Genomic DNA, 21212 nt, shown 5'->3' with positions numbered 1-21212 from the left:
ACTCAGACACCCCCCCCCCCCCCCGCCCCATGTGGCACAGGGATTGCGTCCGACCTCAGTTACCTCATCTGTAAAATGGGGATTAAGACCGTGAGCCCCGCTTAGGACAACCCCATCTTACCTCCTTCCCTTCCCCACAGCACCTATATATAAGTATATATGTTGGTACATATTTATTACTCTATTTATTTATTTTACTTGTACATATCTATTCTATTTATTTTATTTTGTTAGTATGTTTGGTTTTGTTCTCTGTCTCCCCCTTTTAGACTGTGAGCCCTGTTGGGTAGGGACTGTCTCTATATGTTGCCAACTTGTACTTCCCAAGCGCTTAGTACAGTGCTCTGCACACAGTAAGTGCTCAGTAAATACGATTGATATTTATTATTCTATTTTACTTGTACATATCTATTCTATTTATTTTATTTTGTTAATATGTTTGCTTGTGTTCTCTGTCTCCCCCTTTTAGACTGTGAGCCCACTGTTGGGTAGGGATTGTCTCTATATGTTGACAACTTGTACTTCCCAAGCGCTTAGTACAGTGCTCTGCACACAGTAAGCGCTCAATAAATACGATTGATTGATTGATTGGTTGAACCCAATAACTTTGTACCTACCGGCTCAGAGAAGCAGCATGGCTCAGTGGAAAGAGCCTGGGCTTTGGAGTCAGAGGCCGTGGGTTCAAATCCCGGCTCCGCCACTTATCAGCTGTGCGACTTTGGGCAAGTCACTTCACTTCTCGGGGCCTCAGTTACCTTATCTGTAAAATGGGGAAGAAGACTGTGAGCCCCCCATGGGACGACCTGATCACCTTGTAACCTCCCCAGTGCTTAGAACAGTGCTTTGCACATAGTAAGCACTTAATAAATACCATCATTACCCCAGCACATGGAACAGTGCTTGGCACATAGTAAGTGCTTAACAAATGCCATCATCATTATTATTATTATTAATAATAATAACCTGTATCTACCCCAGAGCTTAGAACAGCACTTAGGTACATATCTGTAATTGATTTATATTAATAATAGTAATAACACTTGTGGTTTTGCTAAGTGCTTACTAGGTGCCAGGCACGGTACTAAGCGCTGGGGTGGATACAAGCAAATCAGGTTGGACACGTCTGTCTCCCCCTCTAGCCTGTAAGCTAGTCCTGGGCAGGGAATGTGTCATTCTTTTTATTGGTATAGTGTATTCTCCCAAGCATTTAGTAAAGTGCTCTCCACACAGTAAGCACTCAGTAAATACAATTGAATGAATGAATGCTTGATACATATTAAGTGCTTAACAAATACTGGAAAAAACTAATAATAACAATAAATAAGGCCCCAGATGCTGGGAATGCAGGTTGGGGCAGGTCAAATGAGAGCAACCCAGGTTGGTGGACGTGTGGGGCGGAGAGATGTGGATATAATGAGGGTAAAATAGATACATAATGTAATACTAGGTAGAAGTCTATAATAAATACAAAACAGTGAGGCCTAGTAGAAAAAGCGTAGCCCTAGCTGTCGGGGAATCTGGGTTCTAATCCCAGCTCCACCACTTGACTGCCGTGTGACCTCGGCCAAGTCCCTTAACTTCTCGGAGGCCGTTTCCCTCAGGCAGCGAGAGAAGCAGCATGGCCTAATGAATAGAGCGCGGGCCTACGAGTCAGAGGGACCTGAGTTCTCATCCCAGCTCTGCCATTTGTCTGCTGTGTGACCTTGGGTAAGTCATTTCACTTCTCTGGACCTCAGTTACCTCATCTGTAAAATGGGGATTAAGACTGCGAGCCCTATGTGGGACAGGGACTATGTCCAACCCAGTTACCGTGTATCTACCGCAATGCTTAGTACAGTGCGTGTCACGAAGTAAGCACTTAACAAATGCCACAATTATTATTAATTCTATTTGTTCTGACAACTTGACACCTGTCCACATGTTTTGTTTTGTTGTCTGTCTCCCCCTTCTAGACTGTGAGCCTGTTGTTGGGTAGGGACCATCTCTGTATGTTGCCAACATGTACTTCCCAAGCGTTTAGTGGCAGTGCTCTGCACACAGTAAGTGCTCAATAAATACAATTGAATGAATTGAATGATTTCTAGTCCTCATTTGTAAAAAATCTGATTAAAAAACCAGTTCTCCCACTCCTTTAGACTGTGAGCCCCAGGTAGTAGTAGTAATAGTATTTTTTATGGTATTCTTTTAGGCACTTACCATTTGCCAGGCACTGGTCTAAGCGCTTGGGTAGATGCAAGGTAATCAGGTTGGACACAGGGACTGTGTCTGACCCGATTTTCTTGTACCTAGCACAGTCCTTGGCACATAGTAAGTACTGAACAAATACCACCATTGTTATTGATCATATTATTGTACAATGTGGCCACTGAGGTGAAAAATCCCTTGGATTAAGCTCATTGACATCGAGCGACTGGAGAACGGGGTCCAGGCTAGCAGAGTGGCAAGCTTTCAGGAATTGCCCTGAATCATCCTCTCCCTGCCAGTCCTAAAAAGTGGCCCCGTTCACGCCAGCCTCCAACTGAGTTGTGCTCTCCGTGCTTCTGATGTCTTCCAGTGAGATCTTAGGGGGAGCTGCCCCAACCCTCATCCACCTGGCACTGTGCACACTTATGAGGGAGAGGAGACATATACTCGTTCCTCCTCCCCCTCTCCCTAATCAGAGGAGGTTGGAGGAAGGGCTAGCCCCCTTCTTTGGTCTTCAGCAGTTGGGAAAGCCCTGGGAGGTGGGAATGGGGTGGGGGTGTTGGGGTGAGCAGCTGCTGCTCTTTCCCTACAGTGACATTCGACTCCCTAGGTGGTCTGGCTTCAAAGCCTTCATAGGGCTGGCAGAGGGAGTAGGAGAAGGATTGGGTTTTGAGTCTGCCCAGGGGCCAAAAGATCTGAAGGAAGGGACTGAATGGAAAGCACCCAGACAGGCCCAGAGTTGCTTGGTTGCAGGACTAGGCGAGACTCCGAGGAGGAAGAGGAGAACACTGGGGCTGCTTGAGTGCTTTTATGGCCAAGGTAAGGAGGGGAACTGGTCCTCCATCTCTCAGGGAGCTTGTGAAGTAGGGTGGGGTCATCCCAGAGCTGTCCCCGAAAGACTGCAGAGACAGGAAGGGGAGCCCTCTTCTCCGAGCTCCCCTGTTACCGAATGCGCCTAATTTCTTTTGTATTGTCCTCTCCCAAGCTCTTAGAACAGTGCTCTGCACATAGTAGCGCTCAATCAATCCCATTGATTGCCTGACCGAATGCCACCCTCAAACCTAGCTGGTGGGAGGAGGTGGGTCCGTCCATTCACTGGGGTGAGGAGGAGAGAAGGAAGACTCAGCCTGAGAGGGTGTCGAGGAAGGTTGCCCTCATCATTCCCGTTATCGAGGGGGAACTCGGAAGGATCTGTTTATTATATTGTACTTTCCCAAGCGCTTCATACAGAGCTTTGCACAAAGTAAGCGCTTAATAAATATGACAATGCATGAAGGGTTGGCCCAGCCCCGGGCCAGGGGGAGAAAAGGGGACTTTGCCTTTGCTGGCTTTCCAACCTCCTTCCTGCACATCACAGATGTCGAGCAAGATGTCAAGCGGCAGTGACATTGGGCAGGCACGCAGGGCGGTGGAGCAGCTGCGGATGGAGGCGGGTATAGACCGGGTCAAGGTGAGGGGGCATTTCCCACTTGCCCCAGCCCAAGTGGTGGAGGGAGGGGAGTCGGGAGTGGCACCTGGACACGGGTTCTAATCCCGGCTCTGCCACTTGTCTGCTGTGTGACCGTGGGCAAGTCACTTAACTTCTCTGTGCCTCAGTTACCTCATCTGGAATATGGGGGTTAAGACTGTGAGCCCCCCCGTGGGACAACGTGATTACCTTGCACCTATCCCAGTGCTTAGAACAGTGCTTGGCACATAGTAAGCACTTAGCAAATACCATGGTTATGATTATTTTTTACATGGAGCCTTCTCCCTTCTAGGTGGGGCCCTAGCTTCAAGCAGAGGGGTGGGGTGGGGAAGAGATGGTCTTCCCCTCTCGCGGGAACAGGACTAGGGTCCCACAACCGCCGCTCTCTTAGCATGACGTGGCAGAGGGGAGAGGGTTGCGGGGAGGGGGAATGGAGTGGGAGCCTCTTGGCTTGAGGGAGGGAGAAGGGTCTGGGCTTCCAACTGACCCCAATCTCCCGCCCCACCTCACTAACTGGGACCACCGCTCTACTCAAGGTATCCAAGGCAGCTGGCGAGCTGCTGCAGTTCTGCCTGGAGCATGCGAAGAGCGACCCCTTCCTCATGGGCATCCCTGCAGCCATCAACCCCTTCAAGGAGAAGAAGCCCTGCACCATTCTGTGAGGGACAGGACCCCCCTGCCCTTCCTCCTCGCCCGTGGCAGCCTCGCCCCAACCCGCTAACACCGTATGATAGATCGGGGCTCAGTTCCCTCCTCCTCCCACCCCCACAAAACCTGTTAGGTCTGCATTAAAGTCAGCTTCAGGGAGCCCTCTGGGTCCCTCTGCGTGGTGCCTCTATCTGCCCTCCGGCCTGGGAGAAATCTGGGGTCACTAGGCAGAGGGAGGCATGTGACACCCAAGCCGGGAAGGGCAGGAGTGGTGGAGCCTGAAAGCCCAGGTTTGTCGTCAACACCCCATTCCCCCGTAATAATAATAATAACTATGGTACTTGTTAAGCGCTTACTATGTGCCCAGCACTGTACTAAGCGCTGGGGTAGAATACAAGTTAATCACGTTGGACACGGTCCCCGCCCCACATGGGGCTCACGCTCTTGGAGAAGCAGCGTGGGCTCAGTGTAAAGAGCATGGGCTTTGGAGTCACAGGTCATGGGTTCAAATCCGGCTCCGCCAATTGTCAGCTGTGTGACTTTGGGTAAGTCACTTCACTTCTCTGTGCCTCAGTTAGTTACCTCATCCGTAAAATGGGGATTAAAACTGTGAGCCCCCCCGTGGGACAACCTGATCACCTTGTAACCTCCCCAGCGCTTTGAACAGTGCTTTGCACATAGTAAGCGCTTAACAAATACCGTCATCATCATCATCATCTTACTCCCCATTTTACAGATGAGGTACCTGAGGCCCAGAAAAGTGAAATGACTTGCCCAAGGTCAGGCAGCAGACGTGTGGCGGAGCCAGGATTAGAACCCAGGTCCTTCTAACTCCCAGGCCTGTGCTCCATCCACTACACCATGCTGTTTCTCCCTATCCCCGGCACAACACAACCCGAGTTTACCAACCTGAGAGCCAGTCCTCAGGGTTGGGGCGGCTCCCACTTTGGGCCTTCCCCTTTCCCCTGCCCTTTCTGGCCAATGCCCACACTCAGCCAAGGGGCATGACTGCTTCCATCCACTTTATTTGAAGAGCTTTACCTGTGGCTGCCCAGCAAGGAGGGAATGTCCAAGAAATAAATAACAGTTGGGGGTGGGGGGGGGGGGGGTCAAGCGCGTTGGGAAGAATGGGGAGAGGTCTGGGCACCCCTCTCCTGCCACTTGGCTTTCTGACCGGGTGCCAGAAGCTGGTCCCTGGGGTCTCTGCTCTTCGTGGCCATGCCACAGCACCATCTCTGGGGATCCGGCCCCGGCCTCTGGGGGAGACGTTCTCAGCTCTCCGGGGCCCAAGGGGAACAGGGAAGCCCGAGCCTTCTGCAGTGCCACGGAGATAGATAAATCTGGGGGAGGAGAGGAGGGGGAAAGGGAGAGGAGGGGAGCCTCTCCCGAACACAACCACTGAGACGCAGGGCCCAGACACAGGGCAGGAGCACCCGAGATGAGCCTGAGGGGACTCCTCTCTCCTACTGCCCAACGGGACAGCTCAGCAGGGGTGGGAAGGCGTGCCCTGTAACTCTTCAGGGCTTCAGCCTCCAGACCTCCAGGGACAGGCCCCCCGAAGCGGCCACCACCATATTTCCTTCGGCACAGATCTGCAGGGAGAAGCAGAGGCGGAGCCCTCAGCTCGGAGCCGTGGCGGAGCCGTGGCCTGGGGGGGGGCAAGAGAGGTCAAGGCCTTACCCCGTTCAGCACGTTGTGGTGAGTTCGGGTGCAGATGGTCCGCGGAGGGTCGGTGGGGACCTGGATCTGCAAAGGAAAGTTCCAGAGCTCGAGCCCTAAGGGACCCAGGGTGGAGAGGGCAGAAAGCAGCCGTGGAACCAAGGGCCTGGGCTGTCCTCAGACCCCTGCTCGAGGCGACCGCCCTTCTTACCCGGATAGTCTTGTCGGTGGATGTGGTGTACAGGGCCCCAAGCGTGTGCTGGATCCCGGTGATCTGCGACCTGTGGCCCACATCAAAGGACTGGGGAAGGAGAAAAAGGGGGGAGGTGACAAGGAGAAGGGGGCCCCCGCTTGCCACGGTCGGTGTTTGCCCTCATTCTTCCTTCCCCTGGCAGCGGCTCCACATCACTGCCCCCCCGAAGCTGCATGGAACAGGGAGGGGCTAGCGGTGGGAGTTGCGTCCTTCGGCCCCAACTCCCGGTCTGAGCACGAGGACCCCGGCTCTGGCCTCGCGCTCTACAGGGGGATGGCGGGGGGGGCGGGGGGGGGGGGGGGCACGGCTGACTCACCCTGATGTGATGGAAGTGGCCGGCGCAGTTCTCAAACACATAAAGCAGCCCCTGGTTGTCTCCAGCCCACAGCTGTGGCCCTTGGTAGGACATACACAGTAGATAGGACTCTAGCTACAGGAGGAGAGGGAGACGAGGCAGGGAGCAAGTCGGTGAGCCGTGGATCCATCTCCTTCGGCCGGAGCCCGTCTTCCTGCTTCTACACACCCGGGCCCACGTGGGGGCCCACATGGGGGACCTCGTGGTCCAGCTGCCTTGCTCGTAACCCGGCCGGCTGGCCGGTCGGCCAGCGGGGATGGGGAGGGTAGGGAAGTCCACCTTTGGCCCGGACCTCCTCCGTCCCCTGGGGGCGAGTCGCAGGGCCTAGTCCTGCCCACCTGCAGCCGCTGCAAGACGCTGTTGGTACGGCGGTCAAACACCACCAAGGTTCGGTCCTCGCTTCCCGAGATGATGTGCCGGTCGTCGGCCAGCAAGGCCAGCACTGCACTCGAGTGGAGCTTTCGGCTCTTCAACAGGGCATGGCCAGCTGCCGAGGGAGGAGAGGGGAGAGGCACCGGACCATCAGCCTTGTAGACCCTGCAGCTCCACCGGGGCCATCTCGGACGGGGAACGGAGACCCTCGGGTGGGTCAGGCTGGGTCAGGCAGCGGGGGACGATTTGGAGGAGCAGAAGTGGCAGGTGGAAGGAGGTTCCACGAGGTGATCGGGGCAAGGCACGACCCACCCCGGACTTTTGCACGAAACCAAATGGTCAATCCGGGCCCTGTTCCCTTCCACCATCTCCCTAGACGGGGAGGCAAGAGGAGCGGCTTGTCAGCCCAAGCAGAGCAAAGCTCGGCGGGGCTCTACGTTTTCCCATGCTCCAGAGAATGCTGGAAGATGAGAAGCCAACAGGCCAAGCAGTAGCCATCCACTGGGCAGTGTCTGCTCCCCTAGTTGGGGAGACCCTTGTGACCCCAAAGTTGGGTCCGGGGGCACAGCCAGAAGTAAAGTGCAGGGGGCTACCAGGTTTGGGGGGGGGGGGGGGGGCACCATTACAGCTGTGGGACTACAAGATTGACGTGGCGACGCTCTAGGATCTTTACTTGGCTACCGCCCCACCTGAAGCCTGGCACCCGCCTCTCCAACACCCTGAGCTCTCATGTCCATCCCCTTCAATCTGAGCCTTCACCCCTATGTTCCTCATTCCTTGGCCCTCTCCTTTCCTCCTGCCCGCAATTCCTGCCACCCAGTTACAGCCAGGGTTTCACGCCCTCTCTAGAACACCCAAGTGGAGAAGCAGTGTGGCCTAGTGGAAAAATTACAGGTCTGGGAGTCGGAAGACCTGGGATCCAAACCCAGCTTTGACAGTGAGCTTTGCCACTCACTGTCCAAGTCACTTCTCTTGCCTTCGGTTTCCTCATCTGCAAAATGGGGATGAAATACCTGTTCTCCCTCCCCCTTAGACTGTGAACCCCACACATCTACCCCAACACTTCATAGAGTGGTTGGCACGTAGTAAGGGCTAAACAAATACCATATTATTATCATTACCTATTGACCATGCTTTGGTACAGCACTGGCACTATGCCGCGGTCGCTTTCCTGCATAAAATTCTCGTGTGCCCTAACCCCTGCCCACCTACACGCTTGTTGCACTCACTGCCTCGATGGAAACCTGACTGGTGGGCAGGAGGCGGGCGGGGGGGGGGGGGGGGGGGGGGATATGACACTTCTCAGAGCCCTCTGATCAACTGTTGCTAGACCAAGGCTGCTTGGAGTGAGCCCCCAGCTCTTTCCCACTCAGCCCAAGCTCTTGTGTACATCTCTTTACATGCTACTATTTCACCTAGTGGTAATTTACTTTAATACTGTCTCCCCACCATAGACTGTCAGCGCTTGGTGATGCTCTTGGATCGTTATTTTGCTTCTGCCCCACCAAGAGCATCTACCGACTCTGCTGTACTGTCCTCCCTCCCCGCCAGATGCTTAGTCCAGTGCCCTGCTCACAGTAAGTGCTCAATAAGCACCACAGATTGATTGATAAGCCCAGCCCCATTGGTCCCACTCCCCAGCAGCAGAAGACACACCTCGGGGGTCATACATGGTCACTTTCTTGTCATAGGTGCCGGTGACCAGAACGTCAGGCTGGTAGGAGACACACAGCACTGCGGCCTTTCCACTGGGAAAAGAGAAACACAGCTGAGGCGGCAGGGGCAGAAAACTGAGCCAGGAAAGTGACCGGACACCACCTGCCTGCCATCCGCCCCGCCGCGAACCCCACTGCCCCCGCCCCACCACCATCCCCACAAGCAGCCAGTACCTGATCTCCCCAAACTGCTGCCCACCGGCCTCCATGTCCCACAACTTCACCGTGCTGTCCCAGGAGCCGGAACATACCCGGTTATCTTGGGAGTCGAGCGACCAGACCCAACCCTGTGGGACAGGAGGGGAACAGGAAGGGGCTGGGGGTGGCCTAAAGCCAGACAAGTCGGAGAGGATGGGTTAGGGGGACGGGGGTGAACAGGATCAAACCCCAGTGGGGGAATCATCCTCAGCAGGCCCGGGGAGGAGGACCCCATTCTCCTGGGTCAAGCACCCATCCTTCTCTGCCCTCAACCCCCACTCCCGCCCCCCTCCAACCAACTGACCTTGTGCGTCCCATTGCGCTGGGTGCCCAAGGCTTTGACCAACACCTGGTCTGGCTCCCTGCCCAGTTGCCTCAGGTCCCACAGGTTGACATTGCGGTCGCGGGAACCTGACAGGCAGAGTTCCCCACCCTGGACGGAAGCAGAAAATGTTTCAGTTTCATGGGAAACAGCGTGGCGTAGTGGCTAGAGCACGGGCCTGGGAATCAGCGAGTCACGGGTTCTAATCCCGGCTCGGCCACTTATCTGCTGTATGACCATGGGCAGGTCACTTCACTTCTCTGGGCCTCAGTTCCCTCACCTATAAAATGGGGATTGAGACTGTGAGTCCCACGTCGGACGGGGCTGTGTCTAACCTGTTTTGCTTGTAACCACCCCAGCCTAGCATATAGTAAGCGCTTAACAAATATCATAATAACTATTCTTATTATTCAGGCCCCACCCTGGGGGCAGGAAGATGGGGGTGGTGAGTTGATTCACTCTAGCAGCGGGAACCCCCATTCTCCACCCAACTTGGTCTTTGTACTGAGAGAGAAGGGGCTTCTTCTCACCTGCAAGAGGAGTATGGAGTCAACAGATGCAAAGTGCCCCTCGGCCAGGCAGAAGTGTTCAGCACGCTGCCCGTCATCTGCCCAGTGCGCCAAGTGCTCCTCCAGTTGGATGCAAGCGGTGGGCCAGGCAAAGTCCTCCTCTGCCAAGGAGAAGAGGGAATGGGGGTGAGACCCAGGGCCCCAGCCTCCCCTTCAGATGATCAATCGATTGATCAGTGGTATTCACTGAGTGCTTACTGCGTGCAGTGTACTGTCCTAAGCTCCTGGGAGAGAACAACAGAGTTGACAGACAAGATCGATGCCTTCAAGGAGTTTTCCAATCTACAAGGGGAGACGGAAACTAACATAAATTGCAGATGAGAGAAACGGCAGAGTGTACGGATATGTATTTCAATGTTGTGGGGCTGAGGGTGGGGCGACTATCAAGTGCTTGGGGGGGGGTTCACGGCCAAGTGCCTAGGCGATGGAGAGGGGATGGTGGGCAGGGGAAAGGAGGGCTTCGTCAGGGAAGGTCTCCGGAAGGACATGTGATTTTAGGACTCTGAAGGTGGAGAGAGGGGTGGTCTGTCAGGTATGAAGGTAGAGGGAGTTTCAGGCCGGAGGGAGAACATGCGTACAGGGTCAGTGACGAAATAGACAAGATTGATATACAGAGACTGGGCTGGCATTAGAGGAGTGGAGTGAGAAGGCTGGGTTGCAGGACATCAGTGAGGTCAGGTAGGAGGGAAGAGAGCTGGTTGAGTTCCTTAAAGCTGATGGTAAAGAGTTTCTGCTTGATGTGGGGGTGGATGGGCAACCACTGGAGGTACCTGAGGAATGGGGAAACATGAACTGAACTCTTTTTAGAAAAATGACCCAGGCGGCAGTGTAAAATATGGACTGGAGTGGGGAGAGACAGGAGGCAGGGAAGTCAACGAGGAAGCTGATGTAGTAGTCAAGGTGGGATAGGATAAGTGCTTACTTCAGAGCGGTGGCAGTTTGGATGGAGAGGAAAGGTTGGATTCTAGAGATGTTGTGAGATAGGTACCAGGGGTGGGAACAAAGAGCACTGAAGGGGAAACAGGAAGGGCAGATTTGTTTCGACTCCACCCCTTCCCAGCTGCCTTCTCTGGTCCTTCTCTGATCCTTCTCTCTGAGGCCTACTTTCCCGTTTCCTTCATTGCCACTCCCTCTACCTTCCCTCCCCTTTTCAGGGAAATCAACACCTACTTCCCCTGGGGAGCCTACCTCACTATCTCAGGGGCCGCTCCTCAGAAAAATCCTCCTCTCTTTCCTGTCTCCCTCTCTGGTCTGAAAACTCCTTGGCTGCAGGGAACGTGTCTACCGACTCTGTTGTACTCTCCCAAGCACTTAGTGCAGTGCTCTGCACACAGTAAGCGCTCAATAAATACCACTGATTGACTGTAGTCCCGTCCACGCGGGCCCCCCCCGCCCCCAACTAGATCCCACCTGGACCACAAGCCGCCACTTGCCAGGGACCGGGGTCTCACTTGGTCTTGAACAGCACCTAGGCAAGAGGTGACCAAATACATTAACCTTGGGAGCCGCAGATGATTGTCTTTCTGTTAGCCATCAGCATATAAGCAGCCTTTACTGTCTACGTCACCTTCGACGCTTTGCCCACGTCTTCCCTCAGGCCTGAAACTGCCTCCCCCTTCGAATCCGACAGACCACCACTCTCCCCACCTTCAAAGTCTTACTAAAACTACATCTCCTCCAAAGAGGCCTTCCCCGACTAAGCCCTCATTTCCCCTACTTCTTCTCCCTTCTACATCACGCTTGCACTTGGATCTGACCCCTCTAAGCACTTGCTATCCACCCAACCCTCAGCCCTCACGGCACTTCCATCCAGATCCATAATTTAAATGTGTCTCCCCCTCTAGACGGTAAGCTTCTTGTGAGCAGGGAAGGTGTCTTCCAAGTCTGTTGTAGCGTACTCCCCCAACTGCTTAGTCCAGTGCTCTGCCCACAGTAAGTGCTCAATAGATCCCACAATAAATGCCATGATCACCACCGTCATTATTATTATGCACCTAAAAGTCAGGAGACGTGACCCCTGGTGCTCAGGGGCCTGTTCTCCCTCCTGCTGGCTGTGTTCCCCTTATATCTGGTCAGTTAAGTGCTAATGGGCCACCCTGCAAATGTCCAAACGATAGCCGGAGATCTGGTACACTACCAGAACGACTGCAGATGGAGAGCGGGGCATTCTGTGAGCGTGGTGTCAATGTGGGTCGGGAATGACTCGACAGCACAAGACAGCTAGTTGGGAGCCGTCGAGTGGCAACTCGGTAGATGGGGGTCCGTGTCTCCCAACTCTGTTGTCGGTGTATTCGCCCAAGTGCTTAGTACAGTGATCTGCACATAGTAAGCACTCACTAAATACCACCGAAAGAATGAATATCTGTACTGTATTTATACTAACGCCCGTCTCTCCGTCAAGACCCTCAGCTTCTTGTGGGCAGGGAACATGTCTCCCAACTCCGTGGAGGTGTCTCCTCTCCAGTGGTCAGTACGGTGCTCTGCTAAGTGTTCGATACATACCACTGAATGAGCGAATATCTCTGATTTATTTCTATTAATGTCTGTCTCCCCTTCAAGGCTGTAAGCCCGGGGTGGGCCGGGAACGAGTCTCCCAACTCCGTGGAAGTGTCTCCTCTCCAGTGGTCAGTACGGTGCTCTGCTAAGTGTTCGATACATACCACTGAATGCGCGAATAACTGATTTATTTCTATTAATGTCTGTCTCCCCTTCAAGGCTGTAAGCCCGGGGCGGGCCGGGAACGAGTCTCCCAACTCCGTGGAAGTGTCTCCTCTCCAGTGGTCAGTACGGTGCTCTACTAAGTGTTCGCTACATACCACTGAATGCGTGAATAACTGATTTATGTCTATTAATGTCTGTCTCCCCTTCAAGGCTGTAAGCCCGGGGCGGGCAGGGAACGAGTCTGCCCACGGTAAACGCTGAATAATTCCGATGGCTGGATGGAGGGGCTGACTGCCGAGTCGGACTTTCCAAGCGCTTAGCCCAGTGCTCTGCCCGCAGTAAGCGCTGGATAAATACGAATGAATGAAGGGAGCGGCCCGGCCTCCCACCCACCTACCCACCCACCTACCTACCTTCCACCACGGGGTAGGCGCCGCCCACGCGCTTCTGCACCCGGATACGCCAGGTGATCTGGTCCCGCACGATGTCCCGCAGAGTCCGGCACACCCGGGCCAGCACGTCCAGCACCAGCCGGGCGTCCAGGTAGGAGAAAATCTCCAGGATCAGCTCCAGCGGGAGGCCCAGGAGGCCCGAGCCGGCCAGGGCGGCCTCGCCCACCGGAGATTTTTTGAGGTCCGGCCGCAGGTCGCCGGGCGGGGGCCGGGCCCCGCCGGGGAAGCCGTCCCGGGGCTTCGCGGGCCGCGGGCCGGACGAGGGGCCGCCCGCGGGGCCCAGCACCCGGGCGATGTACTCCCGGGCCTGGGCGTCGGGATCCACGGGGATCTCGGGGTCCGAGTCGTTGTCCTCCATGCCGGCGGGAGCCGAGAGGGACCCCCGGCTCCCCAGCCCGGAGCGGGGACAGGGCGGCGGAGCTTCGGCTTCCTCAGGTCGCCGAACGGCACAGACCCGATCCAATTTCCGGCGCTTGGCTGGTGACGGAGCGACGCCCCACCCCTTCCTCCTTCGACTCACTTGTACGTATCTATTCTATTTATTTTATTTTGGTAGTATGTTTGGTTTTGTTCTCTGTCTCTCCCTTTTAGACTGTGAGCCCACTGTTGGGTAGGGACTGTCTCTATATGTTGCCAACTTGTACTTCCCAAGCGCTTAGTAAGCGCTCAATAAATACGATTGATGATGATGTTGAATCCCGCCCCTGCTGTGTGACCTTGGGCAAGTCGCTTCACTTCTCTGGGCCCCAGTGCCCTCAGCTGCAGAACGGGGATTCGAGGCCTGGGCACCCCAGCGCTGAGTGCAGTGACCGGCGCAGAGTAAGCGCTTAACACTGTGAGCCCACTGTTGTGTAGGGACTGTCTCTATATGTTGCCAACTTGGACTTCCCAAGCGCTTAGGACAGTGCTCTGCACACAGTAAGCGCTCAATAAATACGATTGATTGATTAACAAGTACCAGCATTATTTTGGGGGGGATGGCAACGATATAACCGATGGAACTGAGGCCCAGAGAAGTGAAGTGACTTGCCCAAGGTCACACAGCTGACAAGCGGTGGAGCTGGGATTTGAACCCCTAACCTCTGACTCTGACTATTTATTTATGTATTTTACTTGTACATATCTATTCTATTTATTTTATTTTGTTAGTATGTTTGGTTTTGTTCTCTGTCTCCCCCTTCTATCTCTCCTTGACGCTGCCAACCTCTTCCTCCACCCCACCTCACCCACTCACCAACTTGGTCATACCCTCGACCTCATCATCTCCTACCGCTGCACTGTGTCCACCCTCACCAACTCTGTGATCCCTCTCTCTGATCATAATCTTCTCACCTGCCTCCTCACTCACACTCCTTTCCCCTGTAAATCAGTTTTACTCCCTCACAGAGATCTCCGCTCTCTGGACCCCACCCATCTTTCGGAGCGCCTCACACCCCACCTCGCCGCCCTCTCCTCTCTACCCAGTCTTGATGATCAGATTACTGCTCTCAACTCTACCCTTTCTACTCAGCTAGACTCGCTCGCTCCCCTTTCCCTTCGCCGCTCTCGCACCACTAACCCACAGCCCTGGATCACTGCCACTGTCCGCCTCCTTCGCTCTTATGCTCGAGCTGCTGAACGCTGCTGGCGAAAGTCTAAACACCATGCCAACCTCGTTCACTTCAAGTTTATCCTTTCCTGCCTTAACTCAGCCCTCTCTTCTGCCAGACAAAACTATTTCTCCTCCCTTATTGACACCCATGCCCATCACCCCCGCCAGCTCTTCCGTACATTCAACTCCCTTCTCAGGCCCCCGGTTCCTCCCCCTCCTCCTTCCCTCACCCCCAACGATCTGGCCTCCTACTTCATTAACAAAATTAAATCCATCAGGTCCGACCTCCCCAAAGTCTCTTCCCCCCTTTCTCCAACCCCCCGGCTCTCAACACTCTCTGCTACTCTCCCATCCTTCCCAGCAGTATCCTCAGAGGAACTCTCCTCCCTCCTCTCAAGTGCTACTCCGGCCACCTGTGCTTCTGACCCCATTCCCTCTCATCTTATGAAATCTCTCGCTCCATCCCTTCTCCCCTCCTTAACTTCCATCTTCAACCGCTCACTCTCCACTGGTTCCTTCCCCTCTGCCTTCAAACATGCCCATGTCTCTCCCATCCTAAAAAAACCCTCTCTTGACCCCACCTCACCTTCTAGTTATCGTCCCATATCCCTCCTACCATTCCTTTCCAAACTCCTTGAACGAGTTGTCTACACGCGCTGCCTAGAATTCCTCAACAACAACTCTCTCCTCGACCCCCTCCAGTCTGGCTTCCGTCCCCTTCATTCCACGGAAACTGCGCTCTCAAAGGTCACCAATGACCTCCTGCTTGCCAAATCCAACGGCTCATACTCTGTCCTAATCCTCCTCGACCTCTCAGCTGCCTTTGACACTGTGGACCACCCCCTTCTCCTCAACACGTTATCTGACCTTGGCTTCACTGACTCCGTCCTCTCCTGGTTCTCCTCTTATCTCTCCGGTCGTTCTTTCTCAGTCTCTTTTGCAGGCTCCTCCTCCCCCTCCCATCCTCTTACTGTGGGGGTTCCCCAAGGTTCAGTGCTTGGTCCCCTTCTGTTCTCAATCTACACTCACTCCCTTGGTGACCTCATTCGCTCCCACGGCTTCAACTATCATCTCTACGCTGATGACACCCAGATCTACATCTCTGCCCCTGCTCTCTCCCCCTCCCTCCAGGCTCGCATCTCCTCCTGCCTTCAGGACATCTCCATCTGGATGTCCGCCCGCCACCTAAAGCTCAACATGTCGAAGACTGAGCTCCTTGTCTTCCCTCCCAAACCTTGTCCTCTCCCTGACTTTCCCATCTCTGTTGACGGCACTACCATCCTTCCCGTCTCACAAGCCCGCAACCTCGGTGTCATCCTCGACTCCGCTCTCTCATTCACCCCTCACATCCAAGCCGTCACCAAAACCTGCCGGTCTCAGCTCCGCAACATTGCCAAGATCCGCCCTTTCCTCTCCATCCAAACTGCTACCCTGCTCATTCAAGCTCTCATCCTATCCCGTCTGGACTACTGCACTAGCCTTCTCTCTGATCTCCCATCCTCGTGTCTCTCTCCACTTCAATCCATACTTCATGCTGCTGCCCGGATTATCTTTGTCCAGAAACGCTCTGGACATATTACTCCCCTCCTCAAAAACCTCCAATGGCTACCGATCAATCTGCGCATCAAGCAGAAACTCCTCACCCTGGGCTTCAAGGCTCTCCATCACCTCGCCCCCTCCTACCTCACCTCCCTTCTCTCCTTCTACTGCCCAGCCCGCACCCTCCGCTCCTCCACCACTAATCTCCTCACTGTACCTCGCTCTCGCCTGTCCCGCCATCGACCCCCGGCCCACGTCATCCCCCGGGCCTGGAATGCCCTCCCTCTGCCCATCCGCCAAGCTAGCTCTCTTCCTCCCTTCAAGGCCCTGCTGAGAGCTCACCTCCTCCAGGAGGCCTTCCCAGACTGAGCCCCTTCTTTCCTCTCCCCTCGTCCCCCTCTCCATCCCCCCGTCTTACCTCCTTCCCTTCCCCACAGCACCTGTATATATGTATATATGGTTGTACATATTTATTACTCTATTTATTTATTTATTTATTTATTTTACTTGTACATTTCTATCCTACTTATTTTATTTTGTTGGTATGTTTGGTTCTGTTCTCTGTCTCCCCCTTTTAGACTGTGAGCCCACTGTTGGGTAGGGACTGTCTCTATGTGATGCCAATTTGTACTTCCCAAGCGCTTAGTACAGTGCTCTGCACATAGTAAGCGCTCAATAAATACGATTGATTGATTGATTGATTGATTGATTTTAGACTGTGAGCCCACAGTTGGGTAGGGACTGTCTCTATATGTTGCCGACTTGTACTTCCCAAGCGCTTAGTACAGTGCTCTGCACACAGTAAGCGCTCAATAAATGCAATTGATTGATTAAGCGCTTACTATGTGCAAAGCACTGGGTGATCAGACTGTGATCAGTTTTGGACTGTGAGCCCACTGTTGGGTAGGGACCGTCTCTATATGTTGCCAACTTGGACTTCCCGAGCGCTTAGTACAGTGCTCTGCACACAGTAAGCGCTCAATAAATACAATTGAATGAATGAATCAGGTTGTCCCACAGGGGGCACACAGTCTTCATCCCCATTTTCCAGATGAGGGAACTGAGGCACAGAGAAGTGAAGTGACTTGCCCAAAGCCACACAGCTGACAATTGGCGGAGTCAGGATTTGAACCCATGACTTCTGACTCCAAAGCCCGGGCTCTTTCCGCTGAGCCATGTTGCTTCCCTATGATTATTAGACTGTGACTGTGAGCCCATTGTTGGGTACGGACCATCTCTATACGTTGCCAACTTGTATTTCCCAAGTGCTTAGTACGGTGCTCTGCACGCAGTGAGCGCTCAACTAATACGATTGAATGAATGAATGAATGAATCATCTCGGATCGACCCCAGGGCTCAGTACGGCGCTTTCCACATAGTAAGCGTTTAAATACCAAAATTATCGTCCTTGTTATTATTATTGGCATAGTGGCTAGAGCCCGAGCCTGTGAGTCGGAAGGTCATGGGTTCTAATCTCAGTTCCACCACTTGTCTGCTGCGTGGCCTTGGGCAAGTCACTTCACTTCTCTGGGCCTCGGATATCTCATCTGGAAAATGGGGATTAATCAATCAATCAATCGTATTGAGCGCTTACTGTGTGCAGAGCACTGTACTAAGCACTTGGGAAGTACAAGTTGGCAACATATAGAGACAGTCCCTACCTAACAGTGGGCTCACAGTCTAGAAGGGGGAGACAGAGAACAAAACCAAACATATTAACAAAATAAAATAAATAGAATAGATATGTACAAGTAAAATAAATAGAGTAATAAATATGTACAAACATAAGACTGGGAGCCCCTTGCGGGACAAGGACCGTGTCCGCCCCGATTTGCTTGTATCCACCCCAGCGCTTAGTACGGTGCCTGGCACATAGTGAGCGCTTTACAAACACCATCATTATTATTATATAGAAGATGGAGGGGAGGAAGCCGATGCAGTAGTTGGGGTGGGATATGACAAGTGCTTCGATCAACTCTGTTATAACGTACTCTCCCAAGCACATGGGACAGTGCTCTGCGCACAGGAAGCGCTCAACAGATAGTTTTGATTTGATCAGCATGGTGACAGTTGGGCTGGAGGGGAAGGGAGCAGATTCTAGAGAAGGAGGGAGAACAGCGAGGCCTAGTGGAAATCAATCAATCGTATTTATTGAGCGCTTACTGTGTGCAGAGCACTGTACTAAGCGCTTAGTGGGCTCACAGTCTAGAATGGGGAGACAGAGAACAAAACCAAACATATTAACAAAATAAAATAAATAGAATAGATATGTACAAGTAAAATAAATAAATAGAGTAATAAATATGTACAAACACATATACAGGTGCTGGAAAGAGCCTGGGCCTGGGAGTCAGAGGACCTAATAATAGTCGTGGTATTTGTTAAGCGCTTACTCTGTGCCAGGTACTGTACTAAGTGCTGGGGTGGATTCATTCATTCAATCGTATTTATTGAACGCTTACTGTGTGCAGAGCACTGTACTAAGCGCTTGGGAAGTACAAGTTGGCAACATCTAGAGACAGTCCCTACCCAACAGTGGGCTCACAGTCTAGAAATACAAGCAAATCAGGGTGGACGCAGTCCCTGTCCCACGTGGGGCTCACGATCTCAATCCCCATTTTACAGATGTGGTAACAGGCCCAGTGAAGTGACTTGCCCAAGGTCACACAGCAGACACGTGGCGAAGTCAGGATTAGAACCCATGACCTTCTGACTCCCAGACCCACGCTCTAGCCACTATACCATGCTGCTTCTCAATCCCAGCTCTGCCAAATGCTTGCTGTATGACCTTGGGCAAGTCACTTAACTTCACTGTGCCTCAGGTTCCCTAAATTGTAAAATGGGGATTAAATCATACTTCCTCTTACTTGGATTGTGAACCCCATGTGGGGCAGAGACTGTGTCCAACCTGATTAGCTTGTATCTACCCCAGCGCTTAGAATAGTGCTTGACACATAGTAAGTGCTTAACAAATACAATGCTACTACCACTCCTACTGACAGGCATTGAATTCCCATTTTACAGATGAAGAAATTGAGGCTCAGAGAACTCAACTAACTTGCCCAAAGTCACATCCCAGCCCGTACAGTCCGCTCGTCTGGTGCTTACCTTCTCAATGTGCCTTGATTTCTCCTGTCTCGCTGCCTACCCGTGGCCTACTTCCTACCTCTGGCCTGGAACACCCTCCCTCCTCAAATCCGCCAAACAATCACTCTCCCACCTTCAAAGCCCTACTGAAGGCATGCCTCCTCCAGGAGACCGTCCCAGGCTAAGCCCCATTTTTCCTCAGCTCCCATTCCCTTCCATGCCACCCTTACTTGCTCCCTTTGCTCTCCCCCCCACCCCACAGCTCTTATGTATATATGTATATTTCTATAATTGTATTTATTTATATTGATTCCTGTTTACTTGTATTGATGTCTGTCTCTCCCCTTCTAGACTGTGAGCCTGTTGTGGCCAGGGATTGTCTCTGCTGTACTGTACTTTCCAAGCAGTTAGTACAGTGCTCTGCACACCTTAAGCGCTAAATAAATACGATTGAATTGAATTAAATCCTACTGATTGATTGAGGCCTGGGAGGATAAGAAGGGGAAGGGAGTTCCAGACGTAAGCAAGAATATGAGCAAGACTTTGGAGATGAATTAATTTAGGAAGAACGAATAGGAGCTGAGGTGGGGTGGTAGAAGTTTCAGCTTACTGTGAGGAGGGGAGGGATGGGGGCGAGAGGTTTTTGAGGAGTGGGAAAGATGTTTGCCAAACAACATTTTAGGGGGAAAAAAAAGCAAACTCTAAGCAACAGAGTGAAGAATGGACTGGAGAGAGCCTAGAGGCTCTCAACACCACCCTCTCTACTGAGCTCAACTCACTCGTTCCCCTATCCCTTCATCGATCTCGTACCACTAACCCACAGCCCTAGATCACCTACACAGTCCGCCTCCTACGCCTCTGTGCTCGAACCGCGGAGCGCTGATATCTAAATAGCAGGCTGACTTCATCCACTTCAAGTTTATCCTTGCGTGCTTTAACTCTGCCCTCTCCTCTGTCCAGCAAAATTATTTCTCCACCCTTACTGACACCCATGCCTATCACCCTCGCCAGTTGTTCTAGACATTTAACTCCCTCCTTGAGCCCTGTGTCCCGGCCTCCCTCCCCCATCCCTTGCCCCCAATAACCTGGTCATCTTATTAAGAAAATTGACACCATCAGGCGTGAGTTCCCTAAAATCACCCCTGCCCCTATCAATCTCTTCAATGCTCCCATCCTTCCCAGCAGTATCTCTAGAGGAGCTCTCCTGCCTCCACTCAAAAGCCACCCCCTCCACCTAAGCATCTGACCCCATTCCTTCGCATTTTATCAAAACTCTCACCCCCGCCCTCCGCAACAGCCCTCTTCAACTGTTAATGCTCCAATGGCTTCTTCCCCACTGCTTCCAAACACGCCCAACTTCCCCGTATCCTAAAAAAACCCTCCCGCCAGTTATCGCCCCATCTCCCTCCTACCATTCCTCTCCAAACTCCTTGAGCGAGTTGTCTACACCCACTGTCTCAAATTCCTCTCCTCCAATTCTCTCCTTGACACCCCTCCCCCTCCAATCTGGCTTCCATCCCCTTCACTCCACAGAAACTGCCCTCTCAAAGGTCACCAATGATCTCCTTCTTGCCAAATCCAACGGTCTCTACTCTATCCTAATCCTCCTCGACCTCTCGGCTGCCCTCGGCACTATGGACCACCCCCCTCTCCTGGGAATGTTACCCACCCTTGGCTTCACTCTGTCCTCTCCTGGTTCTCCTCTTAGCTCTCTGGCCATTCATTCTCAACCTCCTTCTTGGGCTCCTTCTCTGCCTCCCAGCCCCTAACTGTGGGGGTCCCTCAAGGTTCAGTTCTGGGTCCCCTTCTAGTCTCCATCTACACCCACTCCCTTGGAAAACTCATTCATTCCCATGGCTTCAACTACCACCTCTATGCAGATGATACCCAAATCTACATCTCCAGCCCTGATCTCTCTCCCTCTCTGCAGTCTCCCACTTCCTCCTGCCTTCAAGATATCTCTACTTGGATGTCCTCTCATCACCTCAAACTTAATATGGCTAAAACTGAACTTTGTAATCTTCCCACCCAAACCCTGTCCTCCTCACTTTCCCGTCACTGTTGACAGCACTGCCATCTTTACTGCCTCACAAGCCCGGAACCTTGCCACTACCCTTGACTCTTCTCTCTCCTTCCAGC

General features: G+C 53.1%; 2 protein-coding genes across 3 annotated transcripts; one reads left to right on the top strand and one right to left on the bottom strand.

Moving 5' to 3' along the window:
* The first annotated feature begins 1693 nt into the window (after window positions 1-1693).
* GNG14 (G protein subunit gamma 14) lies at window positions 1694-4455 on the top strand. Of its 2 annotated transcripts, none has more exons than XM_038771426.1 (3): window positions 1694-1707; window positions 3542-3634; window positions 4189-4455. In XM_038771426.1, exons 2-3 carry the CDS (start codon window positions 3542-3544, stop codon window positions 4312-4314), a joined length of 219 nt encoding a protein of 72 aa, XP_038627354.1. In that variant the 5' UTR covers window positions 1694-1707; the 3' UTR covers window positions 4315-4455. The 2 variants fall into 2 exon arrangements, with proteins under 2 accessions (XP_038627354.1, XP_038627353.1); XM_038771425.1 differs by lacking the exon at window positions 1694-1707 and adding an exon at window positions 2796-3003.
* An 854-nt stretch (window positions 4456-5309) lies between these two features.
* On the bottom strand, window positions 5310-13289 carry FBXW9 (F-box and WD repeat domain containing 9). Its single transcript, XM_038771198.1, has 10 exons — window positions 12818-13289; window positions 9705-9844; window positions 9157-9285; window positions 8829-8941; window positions 8596-8687; window positions 6906-7054; window positions 6529-6642; window positions 6171-6260; window positions 5981-6046; window positions 5310-5892 (listed from the first exon to the last, which is right to left on the bottom strand). Exons 1-10 carry the CDS (start codon window positions 13212-13214, stop codon window positions 5818-5820), a joined length of 1365 nt encoding a protein of 454 aa, XP_038627126.1. The 5' UTR covers window positions 13215-13289; the 3' UTR covers window positions 5310-5817.
* Between the last annotated feature and the right edge of the window lie 7923 nt (window positions 13290-21212).

This window comes from Tachyglossus aculeatus, chromosome X2 (genome assembly GCF_015852505.1).
Source record: "Tachyglossus aculeatus isolate mTacAcu1 chromosome X2, mTacAcu1.pri, whole genome shotgun sequence".
NCBI classification, from domain to species: domain Eukaryota; kingdom Metazoa; phylum Chordata; class Mammalia; order Monotremata; family Tachyglossidae; genus Tachyglossus; species Tachyglossus aculeatus.
The sequence above is the reverse complement of the archived record's forward strand: the minus strand, read 5'-3'. Positions and strand labels throughout refer to the sequence as shown.